General features: G+C 42.9%; 1 protein-coding gene across 2 annotated transcripts; it reads right to left on the reverse strand.

Moving 5' to 3' along the window:
- Positions 1–454: 454 nt before the first annotated feature.
- LOC139535732 (vascular endothelial zinc finger 1-like) lies at positions 455–17546 on the reverse strand. 2 transcript variants are annotated; one of them, XM_071335485.1, is made up of 6 exons: positions 17437–17546; positions 7152–7906; positions 5711–5780; positions 5156–5318; positions 3553–3588; positions 455–2951 (listed from the first exon to the last, which is right to left on the reverse strand). In XM_071335485.1, the coding sequence occupies exons 1-6, from the start codon at positions 17467–17469 to the stop codon at positions 2599–2601; spliced, it is 1410 nt and encodes a 469-aa protein (XP_071191586.1). In that variant the 5' UTR covers positions 17470–17546; the 3' UTR covers positions 455–2598. The 2 variants fall into 2 exon arrangements, with proteins under 2 accessions (XP_071191586.1, XP_071191594.1); XM_071335493.1 differs by lacking the exon at positions 3553–3588.
- Between the last annotated feature and the right edge of the window lie 590 nt (positions 17547–18136).

Here is an 18136-nt window from a genome sequence, read left to right on the forward strand (position 1 = left end):
TTGACCTGAATAAACAGCACATCAATTGTAATTTATTCTGCAGCAAGCCATACAGACTGGAAAGGTAATTTCCGTGACATCAGCAAATCAATAGAGCATCTATGGGTTGGTTTCACGGACACGGATTAAGCCTAGTCTTGGAGTAGGTAGCGGTTTCCATGGTGAATCTCTGTTGACAAATATTTTTTTGTCTAGGACTAGGCTTAATCTGTGTCCGGGAAACCGGCCATTGGTGTCTCAATCGCTGAAAAAAAGGAAAGATTGTTTTTTGTGCCTAAAATCCAAAATGGCACAAAGCAATCTGACAAAAGATTAAACACTATTGCTGTCAATTAGGCTAAGTTTGAACATATGTACTACTGTGGGGTGAGACTAAAAGCTCTCTAATGAGTGGAACAGTTAGCGTCCCACTGCAGGCTGACTAATCAGGAAATGGCACACAGCCACCCAACCATCATGTTTTAGTCATTTTATTTAGACATCCCAAATAGAAGGCAAATAAAACATTGCGCATGTTTACGTAATTTGACAAACATACATTTTTAAAAATGTAGGAATGTTTTACCTTTCTGCTAATCAGAAAGTCTTCATATATACAAAATTACCGCTGTTAATGTTCTAATACAAAAGATTATCTTTCACATGTCTAGTATTAACTACCACATCCTCAGAACTAAAATTGTTTTGTACAAAGATATACATTCAACTGCCTTCACAGGTGTCCCAATCATTTCCAAATCATTTACATTTTTTTTGTTGAAAACGCTTAAACGTTCAATTCAAAATATTCACTGAGTTGCATCTCATAATTATATAAAATTTGGCAAGCAGAATAGGCAATTACAGTGCATCTACTCAATGCATAAGAAAACACTTATCATTGGACTTTCTTTGAAAAAACTCAGAGGGAAATACAACTCACATGCATCTTGTGTGTGTGTGTTCTTTCAGGACAGAGTATACTATACCTCACACAGCAAAAAAAACTTGCAACGGTGATATGGCATTCACCAAATAAAACTGTTAGAGAGAACATCCTTAGGTTTAGCTAAGTAAGAAGCCTTATCTAGTAATGGTAATCTATGGGTCTTAACAGCCATAATGTCAGAGATGTGCAGCCCAGGACATGCTGGCCTGACTTGCCTAAATCCTGGCCTTCCTTCGGCTGCAGCAACACTACAACATGATCTAGTAATTCATTATTTTCATACCCTTCTCAGAAATCATTAGTGTTTTGTTCTTCATACATCAGTCACCTCATCCATAAATCACCCTGACACAGGCGGAGACTGAAATGGATAATAAGATTATTAAAATGGACGGCTATGTTAACAAAAATAAGAGTTCTTGGATCCCTAGTCTTTGAAGGACTTATTTTTTCTTTTAACAAACAAAGATATATGGTGAGTTAAATATTACAAAGTAACATGGGAAAGACCAGGATTAAGTTAGACATGTATTCAATTAACCTCAAATAAAGTTGACTGGGCTACTCTCAGCGAGTTTCCTGAGCAAAAGGTCCAAACTTTTGGGGTCCTCAAAAACAAAATTATAAAAGGTTATAAAATATTTCTAACAAAACTAATCTCTCCCCAACATGATAATAATAGTTTAAGAAATAAACATTGGTGAACTTTAGGACCATTCCCTCAATGGCATTTGTAAGCCACTAGATGGCCCTGTTATTATGTAGGCCGGTTACCTAACACTCCAATTTGATCTTTGATAATACTGCTGTTTAGTTACACATGGGATATGCTTTCAGTGCAAGACTCGTTCCTTTCTCAGTTTGTATAAAACAATTGACATCAACTGATGACCAAATAAAAGAAACACACCTCTGCCATCCCTAATAAAGAGAAAAATAACTATCCTAATTTTACATATTTAACAGTCAACAGGGACAATGTCCAGATATCCACTTCAACAAAATACAGAATAAATTGTTGACAGTGATAATACATTAACATGACAACTGTACAAGTTAGTCAATGTACCTCAAGAGCATACATCCAATTTTGAAAAACAAAGTTACACAAATGTGAAAAAAAGAATAACCTTCCGTCCAAATGGAAGTCTTTGTCCCTTTTGTTGAACTCATCTCCTAAAAACATTAAATACGGATTAACAGGCTATAGATAAAACATAAGAAACACATTGTCTTTGCAAGATAACTTGTGGAACAATAAAACCAACAATTCATACTTATTGCATTAGTCCTTTTAAATGTAGAATTTTTCCCCCCATTGCAAAGGTATGGGTGTTTACGTGAGGCTTGAGAGTCCCTCCTCCCTCTTGTTAATCCTACCGTGACTGGAATGTTGACATCACTGTTTAACATTATCCGACTCACTACATCTAGGTTTGACGTCCTTCAGATAATAGACAAAACCCTATCTAACTTCTACACAACTGTTCTGGTTCTCTCTTCTGTGATGTAACATTGGTTGGGGTGGAGCCATGTGACAGGGTAGTTCTCTCCACTGCATGGCACAAGTAGGCTAAACGTTAATTTCCATGTCTGAGGAAAGGGCACAGGGTCAGGGGCCCGAGGGCTGGGGAAAGATGGTTCATTTTTCTCCTTATCTCGTTTTGTTTTTACCAGGGTGGGGACGAAGGCAGGACCTGGGACAGAAAAGACATACTCTCCATGGATCTCATGGCGATGTTGAGGGGCCCAGACATTGTCATGGACATGGGGGTGCTGATGGCCAGAGGGTGGGCGATATTCATGTGTGCCGTGGTAGGGATGTTGACCGAGGTGATGTTGACGGGCCCAGTGATGGTGACTGGGTGTTGGAGGCTGACGTTAACTGTATTGGTGGAAATGTTCATTTGCGCCGCTATTGTGACAGGGTTGTTGATGGAGTTGCCCCGGTTCATCGTGGTGGTGATGGGGGTGGAGGCTGTTACAGGTGTGGCTGAGGCAGAGTTGTGAATGTCATTACTATCTAGAGAACAGGGGATAGAGGATATAGTATTAAAGATGTTGTCCTTTCCCTCACTGCTAAACCAATCGAACAAATAGCTTTACACTGATAGTTATTGGTTATTCTCCGTCATTAAGCAGAGGGAGGAATGCTCTCCATACACTGCAAAAAAATTATCTCCACACTCAAATGTATGCAAAATAGTCCAGAGATTATTTTTGCAGTATATGCAGTCAGCATTCTTCTTCATCTTTACTGCTAATGCAGCACACTGACTGAACTATAATAACCTTTATATTAATAACCATTAACAATTTTAAATGCGGCAAATGCATGCTCTTCCAAATCAAATACCGAAGCAGGTAATCACGTATAGGCAAAACATTAACTTGGTCATTCTTGCTGTGCAAAGTATAATAAAAATTAGAACAGAAATCTACAAGACAACATTTCCAGGGATGCAATGATGATGCAATGTTTGGAAACGAAGTGGCACACTGGCATAAGTTTACCAACAGCCTAACGTCTTGTATTTATCCTTGCCTTTTACTTGTGTGTGTGATGTGACTGTGTATTCTTGGGAGGAGGGGGTTAGATTCACACGATGCTATGTTATCATTACCTTTTCGTCCCCCTGAGGAGTTCCACTGCCAGTCCCCTATTCAGAAATACAGACACACAGGGGTTATAATGGACTGTCTGCAGGCCAGCCAAGGCTGCTCCGCTAGGACGCCTCTCAGTGCACTCTACAGGCCCCACTTCAGGTGGGTACACACTACCTGGCTTGCTAGTCCCCAGGGGGAGGAGGGAATGGGCCATACGCTTACTGTGGTGACAAACAATATCCTACTTGTAGTGTTCTCTGTGCTGTATGTGGCAGTGCTCATTCAGGTGGCAGCTAACGCAGAGTGAATACACAACACAGCAGTGAATCGTTCCTTTCAGTGGCCAGGGAAAGACCTTGTTGCATCTTCTGTCTATGTGTAACTGAAAGAGGAAACTTAGAACTGTTGATTAGGTGGCCTGAGCTAGGCTATACTTTGTTATTGACTACACCTCTGAGCAGTGATCCATGTGTAATATGTTATGATGCAGTGTTCTCTGGATGGGAAGAGATGAACAGGGTTGTACATGTTCCACAGGAGAATCACAAAAACACGTTGGCTAACGGCCTGAATCACCACAACTCCAATACAGCACTTTCACAAGTGGAAATTCACAGATGAATAAACAAAACAGGAAATACAGACAGTAATAGCACGAGGGCTGAGGAAGAAGCCAGTTATTGGGCTGAACTTGACCGCCATGTTATGTATTATACATTTATAGTATATTTAAACGGTTACAGTGCCAGTGATTTTTCTGAATTATTTACTGAGCAGTAATACAAAGTAAGAGTCAATACCACCAAATATATATCAATAACACTAATGAGAAAGACTAATGGAAGAGCAATACTCTTTGAAAAACCCTGCCCTCCCTCTTCTAATTATCTTGCAAGCTGCACAAATCAATTGAGTGGAGGAGCTGTAAGTTTGCTGTGGTTGGATCAGATATCATTGTCTATGTTCCACTTCCCTCTGCTCCAACACGAGCCAATTGCTGAAAGCGCTTTAAATTTAGAACATATTTCTGCCACAGGCCATTCACTTCTGTCAACGAGAATGCATGTCATCAGATTACATACCTCAAGCAGAAGACCCACAAAAAACAGCACAGCATATACATCTCCCCACTCAGACAAACATCCAATTCATGTTTAAAAACAGAATGGTACTCAAGGGAATTGGGGCAAAATGTAACCAGCGAAGAAGACATGGTAATGTCCATCATGGACAATGTACAGTGGGACTTTCCATGTCCTGTAGTGCTACTCTAACTACACAGAGAATGAAACCTGCCTAAGGATGAAGTCAGCACCAATCAATCAGATGATATTTTCACTGTCATGTGAGGTTTGCCCAGACACTGGCCTCTGGCACACTGTCTTGGTATGGAGTAAAAGACAACTTCTAGGAAAATGTCAGTTATGGATTGAGGAGTGTGAATGTTCAAAGTGTGTACAAAATAATTAAGTAAAATAACTTTTGAAGCCCTTTTAAGTAGTCATTTTAAAACAGTTTCTCACCTTTTTATTTTATTTATTAGGAATGTAAAACCTGAAAGGATTTTATTTGAGTTGGGAGGAGGGCAGTGGTTGGTGAGATAGGACTGACGTGACATACCTTTGTTACAGGAGTTAAAGTTGGTCTGGCCGTGTGTCTTTAGATGGCTGGTGATGTAGGCTGCGCTCAGCATCTTGCCGCAGATGTTGCAGGTGACCTTCCCTTCATGTCGGATCATGTGGGAGCGCAGTCTGTCTTTGGTGGCGAAGGCAGAAGTACAGGCCTGGGAGAGGACAGGGTCAGAAGGTCAGGCCAGAGGCACACTACTATTCATAGGGCCACACAACTTCATGCTCCAGCTCGGTGCAGCCTGGACGGAACATGTCCAACTTTAAAGGCTTATAGATAGTCATAAATCTCTACTGGGGCCACAGGGCATACTGCAGTGTGGTGTTGTGGACAGACTGCCATTACAACACTATGACTAATGGGCTCATTTTAAAGACACTAGTCTAGCATAGGAAACTAACAATTACTGTCCGTGCCGACAGAAAGGAAAGTGCAAAGTGGGACAATTGATGCTAGACGACAGACATGCAGCTCAAGTTGTCAATAATGAACTGCTGACAAGTGGCCCTAATGAGGCCACACAGTACAGTTCTAGCTCTCTCTTACCGTTACTTGGCATTTGAATGGTCTTTCTGAGGAGTGGACATGCTTCACATGGCAGCTCAGGTGGTCTGGCCTGGAGGAGAGAAGATAAGAAAAGTTACAATCTTGCTGTAGAATATTAATGGACACACAACACACTGTACTTTTGACCTTTTCCAGTGAGACTCAAATGTTCACTCAGCCCACTCATCGCAGCACCCAGAAGTACCATTAGTTAGTTTGATTGAAAACCTGGACTACAGCAGACAGGCTGGGAGCTAAATCATTTCATCACCGATGATGGTGTGGAGAACTAACACAGGCAGCTAGGCCAAAGCAAAACACTCACACTGGTAGTGGTTTTGTTACAAAGGAGAGGAGTCAATTAGAATATTTTCAGGAGTGCTGTGAACCGGAATGGCTGTTCTCCTCTTGTTTCACTGTTAACTGAGGAGGACAGCAGCTTCCAGACAGACAGAGTGCCTGCAGAACTGCCAGTGACTCAGAGTTGCGTTATTCTGCCAGCCGGCCTCTCACTTTTCAGTGTCCCGATAAACCTCTGCGTCACTGTGTTGGAACCAAGCCGGACTCTGCCCTTAACTGCCGAGCTCTGAGATTATAGTTTGGACAGAGAGCATAATGTTTACATCAGTATGAGACGCTGGAATATTCACTCACACCAAACTTCTGCTGTTATTTGAACAACTAACAAGCTGTAAGAGCTCTTTGCTTCTTGGGTTTTCAATGGTTATTTGTAATTTTGCCATTACTCATGCCAATGAATTGCACATATGACTAATGATGCATAACTGGAAGTAGTGAGTGGATGTTGCTGTAAATGTTGAAAGAGGCCATCTTACAAGGCCACTGTTGGCTTTGCTTGGAAAGACAGGAATGCTCAGTCATTCCAGGTGGCTCAGACTTAAAACAAACAGGGCCCTGTAAGCAGCAACACTGAAGCAGAGTGGGAAAACTAGGTGCGAGTTAAAAGAAATCCCAGGCTGCTGCCTCCCAGGCCTGTTTTAATGGCATTCCCTGGGGAAGGGGAAGTGGTGACAAGCTGGCGGGAACCACAGCCTCACTCCTCTCCTTTGCCTGTCCTCGCAAGAGGGAACTCTCTGGGACACTGAAGTTGAACTGCTCTCTAAAAGCGCAACTGTTTAAACATGCTGGGGACCACAAAGGCACTGAGTCAAGATTATTCAACGCTCCTATAAATCCGTGAGCCTGAGGGCAGCTGCCAATGGGACATGTAGAATGTCACATTGAACAACAGATGGTCATACACTCCATCTCAGTGCTCGTCTAACACCACATAGAAATTGTAGACTAATAGCCATGTACTAACAGGATCAAAATTGGTTGATGTTTGAGTTCAAATGAGTTTGTAATAAATAGCAAGCACTTTTATTTGAAATATAAAACAGCTAGCCAGGGTTAGTGAAAGTGCATGGCTGGAGCCTACCTGGAGAAGCCTTTCCCACACACGGAGCAGACGTATGGCTTGTGGACTCCACCGTCGTGAGAGCGCACATGGTATGTCATGCGGTCCTTCCTCTTGAAGCGCTGTTGGCAGATGGGGCACTGGAAGGGCTTCTCATCCGAATGGGACAGCTTGTGACGGTTCAGGTGGTAGACGTCTCGGAAGGCCTTGCCACACATCTCACAACCATGGTTCTTCTTCACAGGCTTGGCAGGCTTCTTGGGCTGGCTCTGCTGCGGCATGTTGGTCATAGAGGCTGGAGACATGATGCTGGAGGCTGAGGACACGGAGGTGGTGGCCGTGGTGAGGATGCCTGCGATGGTGGAGATGTAGGAGGGCTGCCCACTGTTCTCCCTGGGCAGGCTGGAGATGAAGGGCACCATGGTGGGGGCCGTCTGGGCCGTCTTCTTGGGCCGCGACACCATCTTGATGCCCGTGTGGCAGGCCTCGTGGCGCCGCAGGTGGTAGCTGTCACGGAAGGCCTTGTTGCAGTAGCCGCAGATGAAGGGTGTCTTGCTCTTGTGCTCCTTCTTCACCACGGGCATGGGTCCCCTGCCGCCACCTGCCCCGCTGGCCACGTTGTCTTTGAGGAGCTCTGCGGCGCTGGCGGGGGGTTTCTGGTCCAGGGGGATGGGCATCACAGGCTTCTGGTCCACTGGCTCATTCCCAGAGTTGAGCAGCGGCAGCAGGCTGTTCTGGGCCACCTGATGCTGGTGGTGGAGGGCTTCATTGGCCTGCTGTAGAGACACAGCACAGCAAGTTTAAACACTGGTCAACAACATACAGTACATTCGGAAAGTAGTCAGACCCCTTGACTTGTTCCACATTTTGTTACATTACAACCTTACTCTAAAATGTATTATATTGTCCCCCCCCCATCAATCTACACACAATACACGATGACAGAGCAAAAACAGGTTGAGAAATGTTGAAAATGTATTAAAAATAAAACTGAAATATTACATTTACATAAGTACATAAGTACCCTTTACTAAAATACTTTGTTGAAGCACCTTTGGCAGCGATTACAGCATTGAGTCTTCTCGAGTATGACACTACAATCTTGGCACACCTGTATTTGGGGAGTTTATCCCATTCTTCTCTGCAGATCCTCTCAAGCTCTGTCAGGTTGGATGGGGAGCGTCGCAGCACAGCTATTTTCAGGTCTCTCCAGAGATGTTAGATCGAGTTCAAGTCCGGCCTCTGGCTGCGCCACTCAAGGACATTCAGAGACTTGTCCCGAAGCCACTCCTGCGCTGTATTGACTGTGTGCTTTGGGCTGTTGGAAGGGGAACCTTCGCCCCACTCCGAGGTCCTTAGCACTCCGAAGCAGGTTTTCGTCAAGGATCTCTTTGTACTTTGCTCCATTAATCTTTCCCTCAATCCTGACTAGTCTCCCAGTCCCTGCCGCTGAAGAACTTCCCCAAAGCATGATGCTGCCACCAGGTTTACTCCAGACGTGACGCTTGGCTTTCAGGCCAAAGAGTTCAATCTTGGTTTCATCAAACCAGAGAATCTTGTTTGTCATGGTCTAAGAGTACTTTAGGTGCCTTTTGTCAAACTCCAAGCGGGCTGTCATGTGCCTTTTACTGAGTGGCTTACGTCTGGCCACTACCATAAAGGCCTGATTGATGGAGTGCTGCAGAGATGGTTGTCCTTCTGGAAGGTTCTTCCATCTCCACAGAGGAACTCTCAGAGCGACCATCAGCTTCTTGGTTACCTCCCTGACCAAGGCCCTTCTCCTCCGATTGCTCAGTTTGGCCGGGCGGCCAGCTCTAGGAAGAGTCTTGGTGGTTCCAAACATCTTCCATTTAAGAATGATGGAGGACACTGTGTTCTTGGCTGCAGGCTACAGACATTTTTTGGTACCTTTCCCCAGATCGATGTTTCGACACAATCTTTTCTCTGCGCTCTTCAGACAATTCCCTTGATTAGGCTGGGTTTTTGCTCTGACATGCACTGTCAACTGTGCGACAGGTAGCCTAGTGGTTGGAGCGCTGGGCCAGTAAACCGAAAGCTTGCTAGATCGAATCCCCGAGCTGACAAGGTAAAAATCTGTCGTTCTGCCCCTGAACAAGGCAGTTAACCCACTGTTCCTAGGCCGTCATTTTAAGAGTAGAACTACAGGTTGAAACTACCATGAGCCTTCCTCGCTCTGCCTGCTACAGGCTTGTTATAAGAGAGCGCACTGAAAGGTCAGGTTTTGTTTGTGTTACTCAACACAGCCAAATGTACCTCACATCCTTGTAGCTCTGCCTTTCTCCTTTATGTAACCCGGCACTTTTTGGAGATTAGCCTATGTCTTGACATTCCTCCTTTATATAACCGCTCTTGCAGTGAGAAAATAGTTTGGGAGGAAATTAATTTAGCATTAGGCTCTTTGTGTTGTTTTACTGGCTCAAACAGCCTACTGGGAATAGCCTAATCTGGGAGCCATTCACATGCAACAACTAGGCCTATTGAGAACAGCTTAATCTCACTGCCATTCACAGGCCACATTTTAAAATGCTCCGGTGCTGCTAGGAAGGCTTTGCTTTGATGACTTGTCTGCCTCAGCCTTAAGCATGAAACACACAGAGAATCTCACTGCCGATAGACTGCCGATGGTTACTTATCACAGTGGGAGGCCGTTCCTTCTCTTGACAAAACAAATGTGATATCTACTGCGTGCCGATCAGGTAGCGACGAACCTACCGATTCTACTTGCAGAATCGCAATGCTAATCAGTGCACGTCCGTACATCCACAAATGAGCCAGTCACACTTCATATGCAATGTAGGCTATGGGATGGTAGCTAGCTAAGTGCACAACATCAAATACTTCCTCCAAGATAGCTAACCACTGTAGCTAGCTAGTACTGACATTATAATTAAATCACAATGGATTAGCTAGTTTCCATGAAGCTGCTGCCTGTGTTAGTGCAGTGTCCTTAGCTAGCTAACTCGGAAGCTATGTTGTGCTAGTTAACGAAGATGCTAAAGTTAGATAGCTAGCTAAACCATTGGTTTTGGGCGGGCACAGGCAGTATGGGATTATGGAGAGTGAATTAAATAGTTTCTTAATTTTGCTAGGTAGTTATCTAGTTGTGACCTTCCAGCTAGTATCAACAAGGGCTTTCGACAAAATAGCAACATCAGCGCAAATAGCCTGGAATCTAGACCATAAGCAATGCGCAGGGATATGCATTGCCAAACAACGCTACTACCACTTTCTGGTTTGGAATATTTTAACAAGGCTGACAAGTTCCAAGGTCTTTGCGGTATGAACATCAAATGTGAAATAAAAACATTTAAAAAACTGTCGACACTGTTCAGGTGTGCTAAGTACTATACTGGCAGGCAAACGTTCGACAATCGTAGCGTTGTGTCTGAGCTTTTAGCCTAGTTACATGTGTTTACACAACACATGGAGATTTAACACTGGCTCTGTGCGGTGCCCTTTCTTAAGTGATTTCACAGCTCTTCCACTGAATTGACGCTGCAAAGAGTTGGAGTGAAAGCATGGCTGCATGCCGGTGTGATTGCGAGGCGAAAGCCACTGCATCTGAAGCCACACCGAAATAGACAGTGAGTCATTCTGGGCGCATGCGTGGCAGAGTAGACCACGGGGGCCAGAACAGAGCAGTGAGCAGACTGAAAGTATATCAGCGGGGGTTCTAGTCAGCACTTCCGCCCCTCTGCTGAATGACTAATGACATGCGAGAGAGACAGCCGAACAACACAACAAAGACAACCGGAGGAAATGTACTGGAAGATCTGAAAACATTCAGCCAGATAATCATCACAATAAACCTTTAGTCTGAAACCACACTGACTGGGAAAATCACTTGCTAAAACCCCACTGCAAGAAGTTGCTAGGCTCTATTGACTTCCAAGTCCCATATAAAGAATCATCTTTGTGCCGAGCCACAAGTATTGACGTTTGGGGCATCTATTTGACGAATCACGCAAAAAATGCAGGGTCAATGACTGTGGGTGTTTTACAGGGACAAAAATAGGCCCTGGCTGTGTCATTAGTGAGGAGGCACACAAACAGCCTGCTGCTGCTGAGGAATCTAAATCTGCCATATATGAAAAATGATCCCCGTCATGGTGGTGCTCATTCGTCATGTGTGCAAAAGTAGTCTGCCAAAATAGAGACAGGCTGGGAAGAATCCAGCTTAGTGCCCCCAGCAGCAGCCTGTGCATGAGCTTAGCTAAACTAAACAAGGTGCTCCCCTGGTTAGCTAGTAACACAACATTACAATGGACTTCATTCCAAATGTGTCACTAAAACATGAACAAAAAAACATGAAAAAAAAAACCGAAAGAATTAACAGAAATGCAGTGGTGTAAAGTACTTAAGTAAAAATACTTTAAACTACTACTTATGTCGTTTTTTGCAGTATCTGTACTTCACCATTTCACTTTACTACATTCCTAAAGAAAATTATGCACTTTTTACTCCATACATTTTCCCTGACACCCAAAAGTACTCATTACATTTTGAATGCTTAGTAAGACAATAAAATGATCTAATTCACACACTGTTCAAAAGAACATCCCTGGTCATCCCTTCAGCCTCTTATCTGGTGGACTCACTAAACACATGCTTTGTTTGTAAATTAAGTCTGAGTTTTGGAGCGTGCCCATGGCTATCCATAAATGTTTTTAAAAAGTACCAAAAATTTGCCATCTGGTTTGCTTAATATTAAAAGGATTTATACTTTTTACTTTTGATACTTAAGTATATTTGAGCAATTACATTTACTTTTGATACTTAAGTATATTTAAAACCAAATACTTTTTGACTTTTACTCAAGTAGTATTTAACTAGGGTACTTTCACTTGAGCAATTTACTATTTTTAGGTTGAGTATACTTTTCCCCCACCACTGCAGAAATGTGTGCATTAGATACAGTCCACCCACTCTCTTCCTCAGCAGTGTGACTGCGTGGGCTCTGGGGCTGTGCAGGTTAAGCCCCGTCTCCGTAGCCACACGTCAGGAAACAGAGGAGAGCCACGGGATGCCTCCATGTCTAACCGCAGTGGTGAATCTCTACCATATTACACTGAATACACTAAGTGAAACTTGCCATCCACATAAAGAACCAGATTCAGCCACCACCCAAAGCAGCCCAATTAGAGGAGCTGGCAGAGAGGGGAGAGGCCTTAATGTGCTGTTGCTAAATCAGTCAGTTTCAGTTTAAAGAGTACATGGTTGTGCTGCACAGCAGACAGAGCAGAGTTCCCCCGCTGTGGGAGAAGGTTAGTGACGTCAAAGCGGGAAGCTACCCGACTGACATTAATAAATAAATCACGCAGCGCTGGAATATGTTGTCTGCTTGTCTGCTCCTTGGCTTCAGCGCAGACTAAACAGTCCTCTAGATCAGGGATTAGCACTACACTTCAGGGAAGCACAGACACCACACCAGACAGACAGGGATGTATTTAGGAAAAGGATGTGACTGGGGATCCTCCGAATGTGGCAGCACTGTGTCTGCTTACAGACCCACAATGTCCTGGAAAAAATGTATAACGTTTATCATAATTTAACATGTTTATCTAGCTAAATATACTAGGTTATTATGAGAAATATGACACTCAGGTGATCTATCATTAAATTATGCAGAACGTAGGTCAATGTATTCTCATCTAGCGTAGTTCAAACAGTCATGTGATGGTAGCCAGTGTGACGTCTGCAGAGCTGATAGGCCTGGCTGGGTGGATTTAACATCCCGCTCTAGAACATAATCGGCAGAATGGCACTAGGGCTGATGTGCACAAAGAGAGCCAAGCATGCCTGTTAAGGGTCATTATTGCTGTTCATTGGAGCTTCTTAAATTGGGGAGGAGGACCCCACAAATAGTGACCGTTATATTTAGTAGGTCTGGGAATTGCCAGGGACCTCGCGATACGATATTGTTACAATACTTAGGTACCAATATGATTATGTATAGCGATTCTCGCTATCACAATTCAATTACTGACATTTAATTGCAATTTGATGTTCCAAACATATTGCTTATGCTATGTCTGCTGCAGAGAGAAGAGAAAGCATGAGAATATGAGTTGATCAGTCAATTAAATAAGTGCTGAAAACATGTTGGCTCACTATTTAAAAAGAAGATAGAGAATAAGCTTTGGGATGAAATATAACGTATTTTGGTGCCAACTTTTGTATTTATGAATTATTTTGCAAAAAAAATCAATCAACCCCCCCATCACTAACATGTAGGCTAGCCGACAACTTGATTGTCATTCATCAGCTTCAGAGCCCAGCTTGGGGGCTACTCAAATATCTTGACATCCGGAGAGAAAAAAACTGTATCCAGTAAAAACTGCTGCAAGGTCCTACAAAAATGTACATTCATATTGGTCAGGTCACACTGACCATTTCCATCTGAGACCAAAGGCAGGCATAATAGAGTAGGATGGAGAGGCAAAGTCTTCTCATCTGGGTCTTTCTGATGTGAACACTTTATTGAGTTAATAGAAACATGGCCATTTCATCAGATGAAAAATAACTGGAAACAAACACACACACATCCTCACATTGACCAACTGAAATGAAGAGGGACGCTGCAATTAAGACAACTGCGTTCTCTTCCGCAAGTACGAAAGGGAAAGGTCAAATACCTGACCCTTCCCTTTCACGTTCAGCCATCCATCGATCCACCCACCAGGGCCAGCCGAGAGGGAGGTTGGAAGAGGGGGAGGAGAAAATAAAAATAAATCCCACATTCTCCTCCTTATTTCATCTGCCCCATTGTGGAAGACAAATCCGGCCAGTGATGCACTCAGTGCTCAACAAGAGGTCTTTGTAAGCACATCTTCACCCATTTGGCGCCTCTATTCATGGGCCAGGGTCTGCATTTCTACACACACACACACCTCAGCCCAGACGCGCTCTCAGACCCAGGAACTCAGGGAGAACGCCACCGCACCCTCCCACCCCTATTGTCTGCGCACCTGCTCACACTCACAACCATCCGGGATTAGTCATCAATATCATGATTTTCTATCCCTCTCTCGGTCTGTCTGAACAGGACCTACTGGCCGGGGGGGGCTGTACACTGCAGACAGCAGCAGACACAGCCACTGCTGCTGCAGACAACCTGGCCCCAAGAAAGACGTGCAGGGCCTGCAGCGCATTCACGCTGCTCTGACCATTTTGATACAAATGTGCTCTGAAGGCTGGGGTCACTCCAACGCAAATAACATCAAAATGGAAGGCAGGGAGAATAAGCAACTCTGAAAAGACACTAACAACACTACTGATCGGTGACTGGCTTAGACTTTATTATGTAGCAAACAGTGATTCCTTTAATGGTTTATTGACTATTTGCTGTAAGAACAATTACATGTGAAATAGGAAATAACATTTTGAAAGTCTTTGTAGCATGGTTGTTCATTTCCTATGCAGCTTTTAGAAAAATAAACAATTTGTAGCCATCTGAAGAACATTGATGAATAACCTTAAATTGACTGCAAATGTATTGCCTTGCCACTGTTTTCAATGTCAGATTAGCTAACAAGTCTGTCCTAAAAACAGAAATGAACATCTTTATTTTTGGAACATTACATCCCTGCCTGGAGTTTTTCCCAGTAAGCTATCGCTGCTCAGGCAGTTCCAACATTCTACTGTGGGATAAGCTATAGGCATAACTGGAGGTATTTTACAGCTCTGGTACTTGCAGGACGTAGGTGGAGCAATAAAAAGACCCTAGACGTAGGCTAAACTAGACGAAATGAATACTTGTGGTAGCCTATTCAAGCATACTCCAGGGACAGATTGAGTCATATAGGAGAGGTTGTTGTGGCCATTCTCATTATCATGCTACCCTGCTGCCAACATCCTTGGGATCAATGAGTGAGTTAGGGCTCCAGAGGAGAGAGGCGTTTAGCGTGAGTCATACGGACGCAGAAGCCAGCGTCACACAGCCTTTCTGTCAGGAACAAGGCATCCAGTGACAGACGCACCTCTTATTATGCGCTGTTGCAGATGAGTAATGAAGGATTATGTGTACTTTAGCTCTCTCAGAGAGCACAATAGCCTTTGTCAAGCACCAATTTTTTTCATAAAAGGGGAATCAAAGTGAAAGTATTTTCCCCCCCTCTGCTCTTGAGTAGTGACAAGTGGTTGATCCCTCTGGCCCTGAGCTTCAACCGTTTGATTAAACAGTGGTTCATAGTCTGATGAGATGGGCTAAAAGAAATCTACACTGAGACAACAAAATAGTTCTCCTCCATAGGGGTGAAAGAATCTGATAGGATCAAGGATCAACGAATCATCAAGACAACTAAGATAATAATAATGTTAGGCTAAATAGACAGTATTTTGGTTTCCTGCACTGTCCGCAAGATGAGGGAAAAAATCCTTTAAAATCTCACTGAAGGTGAAAATGAGTCACATGAAATTACACAATGATTCATGGCAACTAGCAGTTGCATGGGAGAATTCAGCAAGAGGGCTGCATTTAACATCAACTTTCACCCCATTTGCCACTTCTTAACATCTACCGATCAATGAGGGACTGTTCACATTAGCATCATCACATCACACAACACCATACTACCCTCAGTAAAATTGCTGCACCGTGCTCAGTATTTGGAGACTGACTGCCACTTAGCCTCAACTTGGCCCTGCACACAGGCTCTAGGCCCACTCCAATTAGCCAGCAACAGCTGCACATTTCCAATACTTTGGAAATAGAACAGAGTTAGCTGCACCAGGGACAATTACAGCAATCACTTCAAAGCAGAAAGCAAGACTAAAAAGGGCTTGCCCGTAGAATAAGAATTTTAAACACTCAAACAATCTGAGCTCCCATTCAAAAAAGAAAGAATCTATTTTTCAAGATGGAGCCATGTACCACTTGGGGGGGGGTGGGGGCTGCTCCGATTTCAGACTGTTAAACTGATCCAGTCCTGCTGGGGGCCTAGGCATACTTTTACGAGTGAGGTCAACTCCATGGAATGTTTATAATATAATGTATAAAACGTGTGTAATACTAATATTATGACGAGGACTATTTCAATTCAGGTGTGAACCAGGTTGCCCAATTGAACACAACCATCATTATTTGAATTGCAACATTGTAGGCCCAGCTCTGAGTAGGCCAAACGGATTGAATCGTTTTGTGGTTGTGGAACTTGACACAAAAAGGACTAGCTATGATGACAATTTATTCCAACAGTCCCCAAGGATCCAAATCAGATAAAATACAAGAACCCAGCTAACGGATAAAATATCTTAGCTGCATGAGGTTACCTTGGCCTTAATTTGTTGAAAAACAAACACAATAATCATTCCACTACAACTGTAGGCTAGACCTTTGTTTACCTGCTTGAAAAAACGACTTAACGCTATTATTAATGGCCGGCCCAATAGGCTAGCATAAATGTGTCCAATTTTATAAACCAAATATGATACGTTGGTGCAGTGATGCTGTAATGCAAATCTGGAAAGAAACTTAGATTGAATGCAACCCAAAGACAAAAATAGTAACGTTAACTTAGCTATAACCAGCTGGCCATGTTGCATAATATAATGGTTAGTTAGCTAAAACTGAGATAGTTAAATGGATTGAAATATCCCTTTCGCAAACTGAAATAAATCACTGTTTATATTTTGTGTGCAAATTGAATTCCTTCTTTACTCGCGGTCATATAATATTAGCTAGTAGGTCTAACTTAGCTGGCTATTTTGAATCATTGAGTGGGAAGGAAAAACTTAAACGCTGACTGGCGAAAAAGCAACGAAGTAAACGTCAATCGGGAAAGTATTTCTCGCTTTCTAGTGAACCGAGATCCGATTATTTTAGGAAACTAGCTAACTGGCTAGCCATTGTTTATAAAGTAAAGTTATACCGTCAGACATTAAAAAAAAACGGATCAACGGTTCCGGGCAACAACAAAAAAAACAAGGCTGGCTGTGGCGTTCTTGGAGCTTGCGAATGATCGATCTATGAATAACGTTTGCTGGCTTTGATCTAACAAGCTAACCTACAGAACATAAACAAAGCTTTACGTTAGTTAGATAACTAAGCCAACTAATTTGTGTTTTTTTCCATCACCATAGTAACACAGAAAAAGAGAGAAAATGAAATGTTTCCAAACGTCATGCCCAACCTCTCAGCTGGAAGCCTGGATTGATGTACCATTGTTTTGCTTGGATAGCTTTACTTAAAATTATACCTTTGAAAAACGTCAGACTGTGAATGTCTTTAGTTTCCTACAGTTATTCCATCAATGACCTTACTTTTCGGGTATCAAAGTTCACTTACCTGAAATAGAAATGTACTCCAGCTCGGTTCCATTGCAACACCTAAAAAAATCTGCAGGAAACCTACAAGAAACCTACAACAAAGCAGCCAAACATGGCAGCTGCTACAACTTCCTGTAACCCTTGGACTGTTCCACTTTGATAGCATTTTAGGGCGGCAATAATTGAGTTTTCATAAGAAAGTATATCACTTATTTTCAGCACAACAAAGGTTTCAAATATCATTAATTTACATAACCTAAATATCCAACTTATATTAAGTAGAATATTAAATTGGGTGTTAATATTTCTGGTGTAGTCTACTAAATGTATCAAACACCCCTATGTCTGTGTTTCCCTGATTCTGCAGGGGGCATTCAATAAACAGCAAAGGTAATCAATGGCTCCGCAGATGGTATAATGTAGGAATACTGGGGAGCTGTTCTTCATAAATGTTGACTGATCGTTGAGGAACATTTTGACCTCTGAATCGCATTACCTTACACATAATACAAGCACCATGGTAATACTTTTTGCTTAAACTCGTAATCTCCGTGGAAAAACTACAATAGATAGCCCCAAGGTTCGCCAAAGTACGTCGTATGGTCTAATACAATACGTAATGGGAGAACTACGCCCTCTAGGGGTCTCGGCGCTTGAAGTACTAGTTTATCTCTAGGCTATTTAAACAGTTTCGTTTCCTAATTAGGACAATCTTGTTC

The sequence above is a fragment of the Salvelinus alpinus genome, chromosome 1, assembly GCF_045679555.1.
Source record: "Salvelinus alpinus chromosome 1, SLU_Salpinus.1, whole genome shotgun sequence".
Classification (NCBI taxonomy): Eukaryota; Metazoa; Chordata; class Actinopteri; order Salmoniformes; family Salmonidae; genus Salvelinus; species Salvelinus alpinus.

Excerpts from the sequence above, each read along its gene's own strand:
- LOC139535732 (XM_071335485.1), bottom strand. The coding sequence starts at position 17,469 with ATGGAACCGAGCTGGAGTACATTTCTATTTCAG. Across the intron at positions 5,319-5,710 it reads CATTCAAATGCCAAGTAACG|GCCTGTACTTCTGCCTTCGC; the intron begins GTAAGAGAGAGC and ends GTCCTCTCCCAG. Across the intron at positions 2,952-3,552 it reads CTCCTCAGGGGGACGAAAAG|ATAGTAATGACATTCACAAC; the intron begins GTAATGATAACA and ends CCTGTTCTCTAG.